Raw genomic sequence first — 16,021 nt, 5'->3', positions numbered from 1 at the left:
TGAGCCTGAAGCTGCTGCCATCAAAGATTGATGGTGTGTGTGTGTGTGTGTGTGTGTGTGTGTGTGTGTGAGGGTGGGTGGGTGGGTGGGTGGGTGTGTTTGGGAGAAAGAGCTTTCTCCTGTCAGGACAATAAGCCACAGCAAGTTTTTCTTTTCTAGACAAAAACTGCTGCTAACAAACATCAGCCCAGTCCTTCTGTTCCATTGCAAAAGCCCAGTGGGGGCATCTGTCAGAAAGCCAGTCAGAGTGTGTGAAAAGATTTAAAAACCAGGGACGTGAAGAAGCCACAGGGAAGACAGCGGAGGGATTGAAGAGGAGCGATGCCTTTAACTGACATCAGTCTCACTGTATCATCCCCCCAGTCTTCTTCACTTCCTCCTCCAAGCTTAGGTCTGCTCCAAGTTCAGTGGGCAGATTTGGAATTAGACTTGCTTTGACAAATTAACAACCATTATAGGCGCAACTCAGAGAAGAGGATGGGTTCTTCCATTTGCAGAGCTGTGCTTTATATAAAAAAAGCTGCCATATGCTCAGTGCTATATGGATCATCCAACAGAAAGTTCAGGAAAGGGCAACCCAAATGATGGGAGTGACTTCCCTGTGAAGAAAGGTTGCAGCTTCTCAGTCTATTTAGTTTAGGGGGAAAGTGAGGAAGATGCGACAGGGTAGAAATGTGTAAACATTTGCATGGCAAGGAGAAAGTGGATAGAGAAAAGTGTCCCCCCCCCCTCTAAAAACACCAGAGCAGGGTTCAGCAACCTTTTCCAGCTGTGGGCAGGTCCACCGTCCCTCAGAGCATGTGGTTGGCCGGACTATATTTTTTTTTGGGGGGGGGGGAATGAACAAATTTCTGTGCCCCACAAATAACCCAGAGATGCATTTTAAATAAAAGCACACATTCTACTCATGTAAAAACGCTAGGCAGGCTCCACATATAACCCAGAGATACATTTTAAATAAAAGCACACATTCTACTCATGTAAAAGCACTCTGATTCCCGGACTGTCCGCAGGCCGGATTTAGAAGGCAATTGGGCCGCATCTGGCCCATGGGCCTTAGGTTGCCTACCCCTGCACTAGAACTTGTGGACTTCTAATGAAGTTGCATGCTGGAAGATTCAGGACAGACAAATGAAAGGACTTCTTCATGCAGTGAGAAGTTAAACTATGGAACTCTCACATGAGGGAGTGATAGCCACCAACCTAGAAGGCTTCAAAAGCAAATTAAACAAATTCCGGGAAGAGAAACCTATTGATGACTACAGTGGTACCTCTGGATGCGAATGGGATCCGTTCCGGAGCCCCGTTCGCATCCAGAAGCAAACGCAACCTGCATCTGCGCATCTGCACGTGCGCAGGTTGCAATTGGCTGCTTCCGCGCATGTGCATGACATCGTTTTTACTGTCTGCACATGCACGAGCAGCGAAACCCAGAAGTAATGTGTTCCATTACTTCCGGGTCGCTGCAGCGTGCAACCCAAAAATACTTATCCCGAAGCTACTGCAACCCGAGGTATGACTGTACTAGCAATGATGGCTATGTTCTGCCTCCATTGTTGGACACAGTAATGCTTCTGAATACCAGTTTCTGGAAATCACAGAAGGGAAGAGTGCTGGACTCCACTGGACTCCAGCAAAACTATACCAGAAGAAAATAACAAGTGCAAACAACTGCTGGAGATGTGGGAGTAAAAATGTGAACTTAGTACATATGTTGATTAACTGCCTGATGATAAGATCATTTTGGTGCAAGGTGAGTATATTTATAGCAAGAGTAATAAAAAGAAATTGTTATTTAGGGAACTGAATTTAATTCTAAATTATATTCCGGAAGCATGGGAGATCTCAAGGGGTCAAAAAAAATGGATGTTCTGTTCTATATTAGAAGCAAAAAAAGCTTGTTTTGATGAATTGGAAGAGCCGCAAAAAGATTCCATTGAGCACATGGATTGATAATATGGACAGATTAGCTACATAAGAACGAATTGCATGTTGACGCAAAATATAAATGGATAAATATGAAGAAATCTGGAAGGAATATTTAAGCGGTAAGGCGGATAGTGGTGGGAAGTAGGGGGAGGAGAGAGAGGCAGGAAAATATTGTTAAAAAAGGTGTAGTCATAGGTATATCAGTGTATTCAAATCTGAATTGTCAAATTGTGTTATTAGTGTTATTATGGTTTTTGTTGTATGTGTCTTTTGAGGGTGATGTTTGAATCGAAAAGATGATGAAACAAATTTTAAAAAGAAGAAGGGGAGAGGGCTGTGATTTCCCCTCGGGGCATTTGGTCAGCTACTGTGAGAACAGGATGCTGGACTAGATGGGCCTTTGGCCTGATCCAGCAGTGCTCTTCTTACATTCTTATGTTAACAGGCATGGGGTGCTTCCAGATGACTTATTTATTGAGCTTTTTTTATGTTTGCAGGGAGATTATATGATGTTGGCTATTTATCCTTATTTGTTTCTGGGGAGGTTAGATTATGTTGTGTCAAAGCAAGTGTTATGCAGTCATCCCCAATGAATTTCCCTATCATTTTCTTTACCACAAAAATATTTTTTGGGGAAGTGGGTATGTTGTGCCAGGCTGTCATAAGCAACATTAATTGCACAATGTGAGCTTGCTGACAAGTGATGGAATCCCACCTCAAAATAGTGACAGTTTGGAAGCGCCCATGCTGTGTGCAGATGGAACCAAGGAAACTCTGCTCACCCCATGTCAAAAGCACAAGTTCCTACTGTTCCTACAGTATAAGTTCCTACAGTATAAATGTGAAGGGGAAATGGAGTCACCAGAAGACTCCAACATTTCTGTTGGGCCGCCACTGAACAGTGGAACAAACTAAGGAGTACATACTAGATAAGAAGAGTTACTAGAGCAGGGGTCGGCAACCTAAGGCCCATGGGCCACAAGCGGGCCATGGGGGTCGTTTAACCGGCCCCCAAGCCGCACCTGAACCGAGCTGACCACTCGGCGAGTCCCCACTAAACTAGCGCAGCACGGCGCAGGGACTTGCTTTCACGGCGCTGAAAATTGCGCCTGCACAGATGCCGAAAATCGCATCTGCACAGACGCAGATGCCGGAAATTGCAGGTGCGCATGTGCTCACGATCCGGTCCACGGAGGGATCTCCGCTAGAGTGAACAGGCCCAAGCAAGGTAAACCATGTCGATCCCTGTACTAGAGATGTCCATTCTTACAGTTTAAGGCAGGAGCCAGAGGTGTAGGGCTGCATGTCACCTCTTGAGGATATTTATTTATTTAAGTTTAGTTCTTTAAGTTTCTGAAGATATGCTTGCAAATGTATGAGCCAGTTCCTGGTGGAGCTAGCTTAAGGACCAAACAGACAATGATGGGATGTCATTGTTCCATGCAGTTCTTGGTTGTGGTCCCTGAAATCCATTACATAAGAGATGCCAGGAAATGAGCCTTGGGCCTTCCTTTCAGAAGGAAAGCATGTTCTCTGGCACTTAAGTAAGCAGCATGCTGTTTGCTATGCCCATCGTCCAGCATTTGGCCTGGGTCCAAAACACAGAAGCTGCCACTTGCACACAAGAGGCGACTGCTTTCTGATGTCCCTCAATAGCTTTGTTGGAGGACTGATTTGCTTGACCTATTGTGCAAGGCAACAGCAGCCAGTTGCAAAAAATGCATTGCTTCAGAATGTCAGAAGAATGAGAACAAGCACTCCCTCCTTAGAGCAGAGACAGATTGCAGGAGTTGAATCATTCATGCCAAACTGTTAGGCTACTCTGAGTACAGACCAAGCCTGAGAATGCATAGTAACTGGGAAGCTGGCTTTAAGGGCCTGGGATATTATGGAAGGTCATATGAAGCTGCCTTGAGTCAGAACATTTGCCCCTCTATCTCTGTATTGTCTACATTGACTTTTCAGGGCCTGGAGATGCTGAAAACCCAGTCATAGAAACTTCATGCATGTTGCCTTGAGCTCAACTGTGGAATAAAAGAGGAGCAGTAGCTCAGTAGTAGAGCATATTTTTATTAGCTTGACATGATAGGCTTGTTCACACATTACACTCAACACAGGTACCACCTGTCTTAACACATCTACAGGTATTTGTGTGAAAGAGTTTGCACTTACGTATATAGTTCAACCGTTGTGCACACTTGTTGAATGCTACATATGAATAACTATTTTCATATGCAGGTACACAAATTGTGCACTCAGTAAATGTAATGTGTGAACATTCTTATGTGGCACATACAAACAAGGACACTGAGAGAGGTCTCTGCAGTGGCATGAGGTAGCAACTTTCCCTTATACACCTGAGTTTTCTAATCTTAGGAGTGAAAATTGGTTTCCTTGTAGTCAGTGCCAGGCCTCTTGCCAGGAACTCATGAAATAATGGGTGCCCCAAAGCTTATTTAGAGTTCTTTTTGCTTTTGCTGAAGAACCTCCAGTCCCCAAGCTTAAGCAGAGATGGGCAAAGGGAAGAGATCCCTCTGCCACCTTTGGGAAGGGCTGCAGGTCAGTGGTAGAGAATGTCTCACACGCAGAACTTACCAGGTTTAGTTCCCAGCATTTCCTGATAGGGCTTTCCCAGCTGAAACCCTGCAAAACCATTGCCAGACTGTATAGACATCTATTCCTGAGATCATTGGTCCAATGGTCTGTTTCATAAGGCAACTTCCTATATTCCTATGTTCACCTCTTACTTTTAGAAAGAAAGTTTGGACATGGCTCAAAGTTACCTGGCTTTTTCTATATTAATCCTTCTTTGCCCATCCCCAACCAGAGAGAAAGGGGTAACCCCTAACATCTTGCCATCCCTATTCAAAATGTGCAGTTGGGTTCTTCATAGCACAGGAGCCTCAGTTGCTGCTGTTCTGAGCTCAGCCCTACAAACAGCCTTTGAAAATGCCGTGGATTCATCCCAATAATAGCAGCAGCTATTTGATCCTTCGCCTCATCTCAGAGATTAATGTTTCATGGGAGAAAGCCCTGAGCAAAGAATAAAGAAGAAAAAAAATGTTTTATATTTTGTGTGGGTTTGCACCATATGTTCCCAACTTTATAAATATTTTACAAACTTAAGTTCAACCAGGCTTAGGTGGCATCAGAGCATCTCATTCCCCAAAACAGCAGGAGCACCACTTCTCCCTCCCTCCCTCCCTGCTAGCCAGCCAGCCAGCCAATGTCTCATCCAGGGAAGACAAAGTTCCTTTCACTGATTGCTTGCATGGCAGCCACAGCCCAAACAGTGCCTGGATGGTTTGGGAATGCCATCCAAGAATATTTGACTGAGCAGGGATGTGAGCCAGGAACAGCACCATCTGCATCCCCAAACACCTGCATACCTGTGAGGAGGACAGGATCCTGTTAATCAGGTCAAGAATCTTTATTAAGCAAAGGTCTCCTTGTTGCTCAGAACAGCCTGACAGGATCTTTTATAGTGAAAGTGGAGAGTTACTCCTTATCATATATCTTTCTCTGGCCTATGTCCTTCCTCCTCTGTGGCCAAGGAATGGTGGTGGCACTCTGATGGGATTACAGACAATTGTGGGCTCAAGAACTAACTCTGGCTGGTCTAGGTGTGTGTGTGTGTTGCCGTACCTGCTCTGGCTCTCATATGACTTTCTGGGGCACCTCAAGCTCAAGAGCTCAGATGCTGTTCTTTGTGGTTATGCTGGTGTATACATGGGACAGTACATTAAGCAAGGTGGAATGTTCAGCCGGGTCAGGGATGGGGGACCTGTGGCTAACCAGTGCTGTGGGATTTCAACTCCGATCATTCTCAGCCAGCATGGCCAGTGGTCAGGGATGCTGGAAACTGTACTTCAAACAGCATCTGGAGCACCAGAGTTTTCCTGTCCCTGAACTAGGTGAACGGAGAGGAGGAATAAAAAATTAAAAAAATAGTCCAGTGGCACCTTAGAGACCAACTAGGTTTGTTCTAGGTATAAGCTTTTGTGTGCATGCACACTTCTTCAGATACGAGAGAGAAGGGTTCATCCTTGGATTAGGATGGGCGAATAAGTCAATTTTGGTTTTTCATTTTTCTAATCTTAAATTCAGTTCTCCACTTTTCACATAAAAGACATAAAAAGGCCATGAAAAATCATCAGTATTTTAATGTGGATTTCTCCTAATATACACATTTGTACATAATTTTGTCTGATATACTCATTTTTCCCCCGGTGTCATTTTCCCTAAAATAATGCACTTTTGTATGTTACTTTCACCAATATGGGTATTTTAATGCAAATTTTACCCTAGTAAATGCATTTTGCAAGTGCACATTGCAAGGCTGGAGAACAACATAGCAAAATCCAGAGAGGTACAAGTTTTGAAGGATGGCTGTGTTTCAATACTTGTATTGTTTAAGAAAGTGTGGAACAGGTAGGCTTGCCTTTAAATGCAAAGTGAAACAAATTTCCCCACCATTCCTCTCTTGGATTAGAGACAAGTGAAATCATGCATCCACTTTCTTGTGCAGTGGCTGTTATTACAGAGGGTGGCGATGCCAGGTATGATTTGACACTTGCAGAGCCAGAAATGCCCAAAAGCTTTTAGTGACACCACCCATCTTTGGGCACCCATTAGTCACCTTCATCCCAGCAGGAAATCAAGGAAGGATACATGGAGTAATGTACATTTCAGTGGCGAGTCTGAGATGGAGGCACACTCAATATGTCTATGAAACGTATCATGTTTTCCTCTGGATCAAGCTTAAGTGGAACCTGTTTTTGTGCTACAAGCGAGATGGATTTGCACAGCTGACCAACCCTTGCATCAGTCCTGAAACTTTCTACTCTTGTCCTCTGACTAGGGCTGTGCACCCTGTTGATAGGCTGGCTCTTCTGTCAGTCATGGTTCCAAATGCCCCTCCTTCTGCGAGAGGTTGTGAAAGTGTAACCAAAACCCATGCACATTCTCTGTCTCTCCCTCTTGTGTGTGAAGCCCTTTTAAAAAAGCACTAAACAAAAACATGGATGCAAATAACCAGTGCATGGAAATAAAGCAAGCATAGCAAATAACCCCCCTGGAACATGAAATGGTGTGTGTGTGACATCTTTTGATCTTGAGGCTGTACATGTGTCAGTACAAGAGGGAAGAGAGGGAAAGGCAAATGTCTTCCCATAGGAACAAACCTACACCTATTCCTGTCTCCAGGTAAGCCTGCATGTAGGCTGTTTCTGCCAGCAAGATCCAATCCCTCTTCTCCTCTGTGGCTCTCCTATGTGTGCATGAACAGGACTCTGAGACTGATGGTGAGGATTTTTGAGCATGCATCTCTTGATGTGTGAAAATGTACACTAGGCTTTGCGAAAAAGAAGACCAAAACGACTCCTCTGCCCTCATTCTGTTCTTATATGAGGAGCTTCTCTGAAATTACGATCCAGCTATGGAGAGCACATTAAAAGAAACATTTCTTGGGAGAGACATATCCTTTCCCGGCCCCTCCCACCCATCCTGTAAGTTCCAAAGTACCCAAAAAGAGATCACTTTGAGCAACCCTCACACTTTACCTATGGGCTTCCCTGGGGCACCCTGGCTGGCCACTGCATGAGATGGGATGCTGGACTAGATAGGTCTTTGGGCTAATTCTGCAAGCCTTTCTTAAGGTGGGCAGAGAACACAGCTTCAGGTATCAATGCTAGGGGAATTCAGATAACCACACACCCTTGCAGGATGTGTGCTTGGGCTAGCCCTGCACCCAGTAGCGCTTGGTGTGGAGGGGCAGTGGCACATACTTAATGGTCCCATCACTGCGATGTTCTAGGAGGGAGAATTGATGGGGTGGGAAGTGCATGGTGCAAACATGTGAAAGGGAGTACTGTGCCAAAATCCCTACCACCTCACCTCTGACAGAAAGGACTAGTGACTCCAGTAATGGGAGGTCACGTAAGCGCTGCTGCCCTTGCACACCAGCTGCTACTGCCAGCACCCTCTCACCCTTGGTTGCTGTGCTTCTACAATCCAAAGCATGTCAGGAGCAGTTCAGTGTGTGCACCAATGTAGAGCTTCTCAGCACAAGTGGGGAAGCAGGTGGATGCCCTCTCCTGCAGAGGAATTCTACATGTGCGTACATCAAAGCAGGGCGGCTTAGGGAGCTTTATCCAGCAGGCCCTAAATCTCTTGCCCCTTCTCCTTTTTTAAACTTAATTGTATGTGTGTGTATTTTACTCTGCCATATGGAGCAGTTGGGGACATACTGCAAAGTGCAGTGCCCCAGGCATTCACCATATTAATTTTCCCAGAAACATCTATAATATAAAATAGTACATGCAAATTTGTCTCATGGGCATTGTGCCCTTTAAGTATTTAGCAGCTCTTCTGCATCAGTCCAAACATGGAGCCCCTTCTGACATGCTCAAAATAGGCTGTGCTGCCACAGGTCACATTGAGCCAGCATGAAAAAAAAACAGAGTTGTTGTTGATTTCAACACGAGAGAGGCCTGTGAATCATCTCTCCTGTTTGGATACTATCAGATGTTGACTGTGGCTAGGGGTTGACAGAGGCTTGATGTAGCTGGATTGGGGCCCTCTCTTCCTCCTTAGAAGCTGGAGAGGGGGCAGCAGCCACGGCAGCAGTGTAATAGTTGAAAAATCAAGGGGAGGAGGGAAAGGAGAAGGAAATTTGCAGAGTACTCCAGGAAAGGCTCAATGATGAGAAAAGTCCCAATACTCCTATACTAAGAGGTAAGGGCTCACTAAGACCTCTTTGAAGGAAAAAGATTTGGTGCTCTGAGGACATTCCTAGTTGCCTGCTCTGATCTGGAGATGGGGAGTCTGGAACAAGAAGGATGCTATGGATATTTAGGAAGCTGCTTTAAACCCAGAGCTGTCTATTTACCTCTTTGATCCCGCCAACGTGGAGTGGGCAGAAGAACACAGGAAGTGTTGGGAACCAATTGGCGAATGTGTGTGTGTGCGCGTGTGCTTGTGTCCACACAGTCCCATTTAACACTGGTTAATCTTGGGCATGCCTTTTGCCATCAGGGGATGAAATGTCTGCACCCGAAATATAACCACACAATTTAGCCCAAATGCCCAATGTTCTGCTGCACACAAAGACACACCTGGAACGTATACATATATATTATATATTTTATGTATATATATATATATATATATTTATATTTTATATATACACATTAACAAAAAAAGCTGCAAAACCCCCGATTATGTTACATATGAAAAGAAAGTCCGACAGGTTTCACGGTAACCAAAATTTCACCACATCCCCAAAATCAGATTACAATGCAGCTAACATGATACAAGTAGCCAAGTGCACCACAGGGTCAGGGGTCAGGGAAGAGCCAACAGATGTCTCCAGGGGGAAAAGCTCTTTAAGGGGGCTCCATATTACTCCACTTCTTTGACCCCACCGAAGTAAGCAGGGGTTGAATGCAGAAGTGCACCCTGTTATGACTGCAGGAAGCACTGAGGGCCTTGCTATTGGCCGGGGTGGGGTGGTGTGGTGGTGCTGTTTCATGTTTAACGCTGGGCTGTTTCCACCAATCAGACAGCTCCCTAAAGAGTGGGCTATGCACTGCTTGATCAATAGCATGAGTCACTTTCCAGTGGTTCTGCTACATGGAAACGCCATGCAATAGTTCCCCCCCCCCATGCCAATAGTACACAGCCCTCTGGTCCCAGGGATTTCTGTCATGGACACAGACTCTCTCATAATCACCACTGGGTGTTTCCACATCAAGAGGATGCTACATGTTAGGTGTGGAGCAATTAACATGCAGGCTGGCTGTTAGGGACTGAGGTTGCATCCACATTTAAAGCACATTTAACATGGTTTCCCCCCCCCCCCAAATAATTCTGGGAACTATAGGGTGCTGATAACTGTAGCTCTGTGAGGAGGGGTAATCAAGAACTTCCAGGATTATTTAGGGGAAACCACATGCTTTAAATGCATGGTGCAGATTTGGCCTGAAGCTGTAAAGCCAAAAGCCGTTGGAGAAATAGTGATGGAGGAAGTCGCAGGTACCTTTCCCTTTCCCTCATATATTTGCTGGTACAAAACACAGCTGCAGCTTGGATCCTAGCAGACAAGGCAAAGGAAATAGACATTTCCTACTAGCTGGACTAAAGTCATAAGCATCACCACTCAGCCATCACCACCCGTTGCCTCTTCCCTTCTGCTACCTGCCAGAAGACTGGCTCTATCCAGTGCCACTTTAATCAGTGAAAAACTGATCAAGTGCCATGCTAAATGGTCCTTCTGCTCAGCCCCTAATGGAGGCCATGTGCCCTCTCTGGTAGTCCTCATCAGTGCCGCTGGGGCGATCAGAAAACAAGCCCGCCCTGTCACCGCAACCTCAGCCAGCCACACATGCAGGCATTTTGAGCTGGAATGTTGTGACCAGGCACTCCAAGAGAGAGAGAGATAGAAGACTTGAAGCACCAGGTGATGATTTTTATTTGTTCTCACTGCATTTGGCTGGAGAAGGAAAGAGGAAGTCAGGGTGCAAATGCCTGTGTGACTGGCTTGTGATGCTCTCAGACGCCCAGCCTGTTCCTTCTCACCAGTGGTCTGAGCAGATGTTTATTTCCCAAAGATGCTTGCACACAGAAACACAATTTCCCAACACATGACAGGGAGGTGTCATTTGCTTGCAGCTGCAGTGTGCTCTCCTGCTTTCATTAAAGTAGCCAGCCTCAAAAACTCTTTAAGAGATGTAGAAAACACTGTGCTAGGGAAGCGCTCCAGCTCGTTCTGATCTCCTGCTCCCAGGAGAAGCTATTATCACCCTGCTGCCATTAGCACAGGCAATTCAGAGTTGATGAAAAAGCATCCCTCACTGCAACCACAGCAGCCAGCTTCAGAAAAACATTCCCCCCTTGCCCCGAGAGCTGGAATCAGTCAAGGCCCTGGGTTGGACTCTTGGACCCTTTGGAGGTGCTCAAAGGCCTTCACAGCCAAAACCCCAAGAGCAGCTGCATGGGCTGTGAGATGCTGCAATGGACAAAAGAGGCAGAAGGACAGAATGACAAAAATGGGGTCCCAAATAAAAGTGCCTGCGATGTAGGGAATCGAGCCTCTTGGATGGCAGAGGGAAGACAGGCAGTGCAAAACAGTCCAGACAGGTTGCAAAAGGTCATGTCAGGCCCCCCATCACCGGTCACCTCTTGACTTTAGAGCATGCATTATCTATAGCAGCAGTCATCTACATTGCCTATTTTCTTGTAAGCCCAAGCCTTCAGTAAAGCAGCTCTAGTGTTTAGGTAGGGGGCTGTGGCTCCCCAAATACTGCTTGACACCATTCCATCAACCTAGACCATTGGCTCTGAGGTTGATGGAGTCCAATGTTTAGAGTCCTGCATCCACCACCACCCCTCTGCGCAAAGAACCATTCATTGAGGTTGTGAAAACCAAGCAAAATACAGACTGGGGCTTTCTTTAGGATGACTCTCCCTTCCCCCAAACCCTCCCCTCCCCAACCCGGGAAACCTGCCGGTCTGATTAATCATATTTTTCAAAAAAAAAGAAAGAAAGAAAAAGTTAAATAAATGTTAAAGAATATCTTTTCCTGTAAAGGCCTTTAGTGTTAATCTGCTCTTACTGGGCAGATAATTCCTTCTCCCCACTGCAGTGACAGGCTGCTTGCTGTCTGAGCTGCATACTGTGGGCCTCAGGTAGGCAATCCACAAAACAAAACAGAAAACAACAAAAAGAAAACAAAACCAAAAGAAAAAACCAAAACAAGCATGTTAGAGAGACAAGTTCTGGCACATTTGTTGTGCACATCCAGGGAATTTGTATGGAGGAGCATTTAGTCCATGGACTCACCTTCCAAAGTGGTACTGCCTTAGTTAGGATTGCCATATTTCAAAAAGTGAAAATCTGCTGTTGAGCTTTTTCTTTCTTTCTTTCTTTCTTTCTTTCTTTCTTTTTTGACAAAGCTGTTGAGCTTCCAAATGCAGTATTCCAGGTATGTCTGCGAAATTCCGGGTGCATGGCAATCCTATCTTAGGGAGGTCACTAATCCATTCCCCCTGGGAGCCAAGGATGGATGAGCTGGAGGTCACTCCTGAATCCTCCAACTTGGTCTGCTGGCAAACAGAACACTCACTTCTCCCATCATGCCTGACACACACCTGGAACGCCATATTGTGTTAACACACAGTAGAAGGGGAGGGGCAGGGAAAGAGAGCAAATTCTTCCCTTCAAGAAGAGAAAATTTTCAGGGGATGGATGAAAAGGAGAGGAGTGGAACACCCCCCCAGCACAGATGCTGCTGTTCAGATAAGATATCCAACTCCCTCCCCACAAACTCTGCATAATTTACTCTGACTTTAGATTGTGCTGTTTCTTGATGCAAATGCATTATTACGTTTGAACAGAGCGCTTCCTTATCTTGCATAATGTCCCAGCTTTAGTAGCTCAATCCTAGCACTGGGAATTTCCAGAAGGTGTTATTTTCTTTTTGGTGTGTGTGTGTGTGTGTGTGGCAGGGGAGGGGAATGTTCCCAGAAAGTGGGTAATGCAAGGAGACATGAGGATCTGTTGTGGTCCAGAAGCACAATTGGAGGACACACGGCAGAGAAAGAAAAGCCAAGAATGAGTATTCTACCTCTCAAATTGTGGCAATCTCTGTAGATTTTTTTCGCTCCCATGCTTTCAAATGTTTCTGTGACTATTATTTGGTGACTAGTTACCCTTTTATCCCCCTTTCTCAAAGAAAGCTGAGATACTCAGAAATTCAAGCCAGATTATTGGATTCTGTGCAAAACCATGCACCATGGAATTGAAGGTGATAAAAGAAGAACTATATATTAGCATTAAGGAAGGTGATCCTGGATTTCTAAATGCAAAATCATTATGAGGATGTGGATTCTTTTCTTCTTCTTTTGGCGGTCGCGTGTGTGTGTGTGTGTGTGTTTTCTAGGTTCACTTGTTCCCTAGGTAAGTAGTCTTCACCTTTTCCAGACCCAGGACCCATCTTAACCCAAACATGCATTTGGGGATTTAAAAAATAATAATCTATATATATCTATATACACTGTCATTTATTTGCATGGTACTGGTGCTGCTGTTGTGACCCATCTTAGATCTGATCCAAAAGGGAATCTCAACCCACCAGCTGAAAACCAATGCTCTAGGTCTCCTTTCTGGAGTAAGCAAAAAACAAAACAAAACAAAACAAAACAAAACAAAACAAAACAAAACAAAACAAAACAAAACACACCTCTGTTTTTAAAGCTGAGGTCCATATCAATAATACAATTGAAAGAAAAACTTGGAAGGCAGTCATGCCTTGTGAATCTGGCAGATAAATTCAGCAGCAAACACAAGAGCGTGCCTCAGGATCCTGCCAGTAGCCCTGAGGCAACAAAAACTAAATTTACTTAAGCCCACTTTAAGGCCATCTAAGCACCGTTGCTACCATCTTGCAGTTACCAATTTCGCAGAGAGGAATGCCACTCACTTGCTGGGCACAGGGTCTGAAACTGACAGGAGTTGAGCCTGTACATTCCACTCCTAGGATTTGTTTGCTTTCTTCTACTGCTACAGGCCACAGAACCAACACCAGCCACTCCCGAAAAGAAAGCATAAACAGTGCCATCTTCCCTCCGCTTACGCTGGGCAAAGGGGGAATACCTTTCACTCTGCTCCATCCAGTGCTTTTGCCTAGAATTCCCACCCAAAGCCCCTTCTTTGGGTTGCTGTGTCATCTGGCACAACGTCTCTGGAAACAATAAGGAGCTCCTGGCTGTGCTCTAAAGGCTCTAGTTTACTCTTTGCAGACTGAAAGCCAATGACGACATTTGCTACACACAGGATATGGTCTTGAAAGAAGCAGGTGCCACTGGACAAAGAAGTAGCCTCTACCGGTTGGGATCCCATATTAACAAGTAAACCACTGGACTACAGTGTGCGCTAAACTTTCCTTCTTATGTTTTAAATGTGCGCGGGTTTTTTAAAACAACCACCCCCTTCCCCTGTGATGAAGCTCCTGCCAAACTCAGACAGATGCTTGAAATAGTCCCTGTTGTCCAGGGAGCAAAGGGAGACACCACTGCATCTCAGAAGCCAGATATGGCACAGTAGTCATGGTCTTTCAGGCTTCGTGGACTGCGCCACCCCTTTTCTGAACGTAGCATGTTCCTTGTGATACTATGGACTGTTTCATACGTTCACAAAACCCTTACAGGAAAGGCACTTCTGCTCAGGGAACAAAATAAATCTGCCAGTAAAATGCCACATGGGATCACCAGAGCCTACTCGGGGTGAACATGCATGGACTTGCTGCGACTCGCCAAGGCTTTCCAGCATGTACACGTTCCATTTATACAATAATCCTCTGCAGATGATGCCTCCATGTCTTTTATCACAGTGATGAGGAAACTGTGGCTTCGCAGAGGTCGTTGGATCCCAGCTCCCATCAGTCCCAGCCAGCATGGGCAGGGATGTTGTGAGCTGTCATCCACCAACTTCTGCAGAGCCACAGGATTCTTATCCTCACAGCACAGAGCTCTTTCAGATGACTGGGTGATGTGTGGAGGATTGTATGTAGGACTTTGCTTGTTGGTTCCGGCCCTGAAATGGTGCACCCCAGGGAGGTGCTTGCCATATGCATGCTCAGTGCAATGCCTGAGGAGCCAACACAGCAGTACTTGTGTAGGTCCTCACGTGATCAGAGCTCCAATGGCGTAGAAGGCCTATGGCCCTTTGCAGACCATGTGCTGAGTTCCCAGACTCAGGTATATAGTATTGTGAGTGGGTATATCAGCTGTGGTCCCGTTTCCTCCTCCACACACAGTCCAAACGCATGGAGGCAACACCTGCAGGTGGGCAAGACGACCCATCTCTAAGATACCTGTGACGCTAAAAATGTGTGACAATCTTGTCTTTTCTAGGTAACAGCTTGGGTTCCAATTCTGTTTGGCACCCTCTCAAAATGGCGGGCTGGGAACTACTAGGTGTTCCAAGAACACTCTTTCCACACAAAAGAAAAAAGAAAAGAAAAAAAGGGTCTTGCTTTTCAACTTCCTGGCAACCAAGAAGGGACCGACCCACCCAAAGCCCTGCCATGACACCCTTTTCCCCACCAGAAATGAACAAGGCATGCCAACTCCCATCGGAGAAAATTCAGTAGTGCTACCAAACAAAAACAAAAACAAAATCCAGTTCACAAAACACCACCCACACTCCTCCAAGAGGGTGTGCCAAAGAGGTGGGTTTTCCTTAGGATATAAGCTAGCCCAGGGTGGCAAGATGCTGCTCACCACGATAGGAAGCAGAAGCCCACCTTCCAGCCTAGTTGCACAGAAGTTCCTGAGGCTTGGGCTGGAAGGGAAGGGCCTTTCTGACTCAATGGCAGGTTTTCATCCCTGATACGTATGGGGACTCTTGCGGTCGGCAGTTGCATTCTTGCTGCCCGGGGTAGTCTATGAAGTCTGGGGCGGGCAGACCTGATATGACCATTAAAGATTTGTTCCAAATCGTGAAGGTGGGGCAGACCGGCAGGATGAAAGATATCTCGAAGGTGTGCAGGTGGAGAGAGTTGGCTGGGTCGTAGAAGGACAGCACATTGTTGTCATAGTCCAGGAGGATGCCCAGGCGCTTCATCTGCGGGTGAACGTCCACCAGCATCTCCTTGTTGTTGTGCCGCACCACAAAGTTGTTGTTGCAGCGGGAGAAGACCCAGGAGGAAGAGTTCTTGCCAATCCACTCATTCTTGGGGGCTGATTTGTAGGCGATGCCAATTGCATACCTGGAGAGGCAGAAAAACAAACAAACAGTGGCATTCAAGAGACTAGCTGAAACAAGAGATAAGAACCACCATGGGCTGGTGGTGCAATCTTAAAATTAACCATGTCTACCCAGAAGTAAGCCCATTCAAGTTACCTGGTTTACTTCCAGGTAAGTGAGTAGGGTACTGCTGTCTAAATCAATTCAATCAGTCTGGCATAGAGTCTAAGGCTGTGTACACACCTTACAGTTAAAGCATATGATTTCCCTTGGAGAATTCTGGAGATTGCTGTTTACCCCTCATGGAGCTATAATTCTCAGCACCCTTAACAAACTACAATTCCA

The 16,021-nt window shown here is 45.7% G+C and overlaps 1 protein-coding gene across 1 annotated transcript in view; it reads right to left on the bottom strand.

Annotated features, from left to right (window-relative positions):
- Positions 1 to 11,469: 11,469 nt before the first annotated feature.
- The window catches only part of MID2 (midline 2), a 198,628-nt gene continuing 194,076 nt past the window's right edge, over positions 11,470 to 16,021 (bottom strand). The window contains exon 10 of the mRNA XM_081848037.1: positions 11,470 to 15,698. Coding sequence (XP_081704163.1) covers positions 15,296 to 15,698 — 403 coding nt within the window. The 3' untranslated portion in view covers positions 11,470 to 15,295. The remainder of the gene's footprint in view (positions 15,699 to 16,021) is intronic.

This window comes from Podarcis erhardii (genome assembly GCF_964252035.2).
Source record: "Podarcis erhardii genome assembly, chromosome: Z".
In the NCBI taxonomy this organism is placed as follows: domain Eukaryota; kingdom Metazoa; phylum Chordata; class Lepidosauria; order Squamata; family Lacertidae; genus Podarcis; species Podarcis erhardii.
Note: the sequence above shows the minus strand (reverse complement) of the source record. Positions and strands in the feature narration are given on the sequence as shown.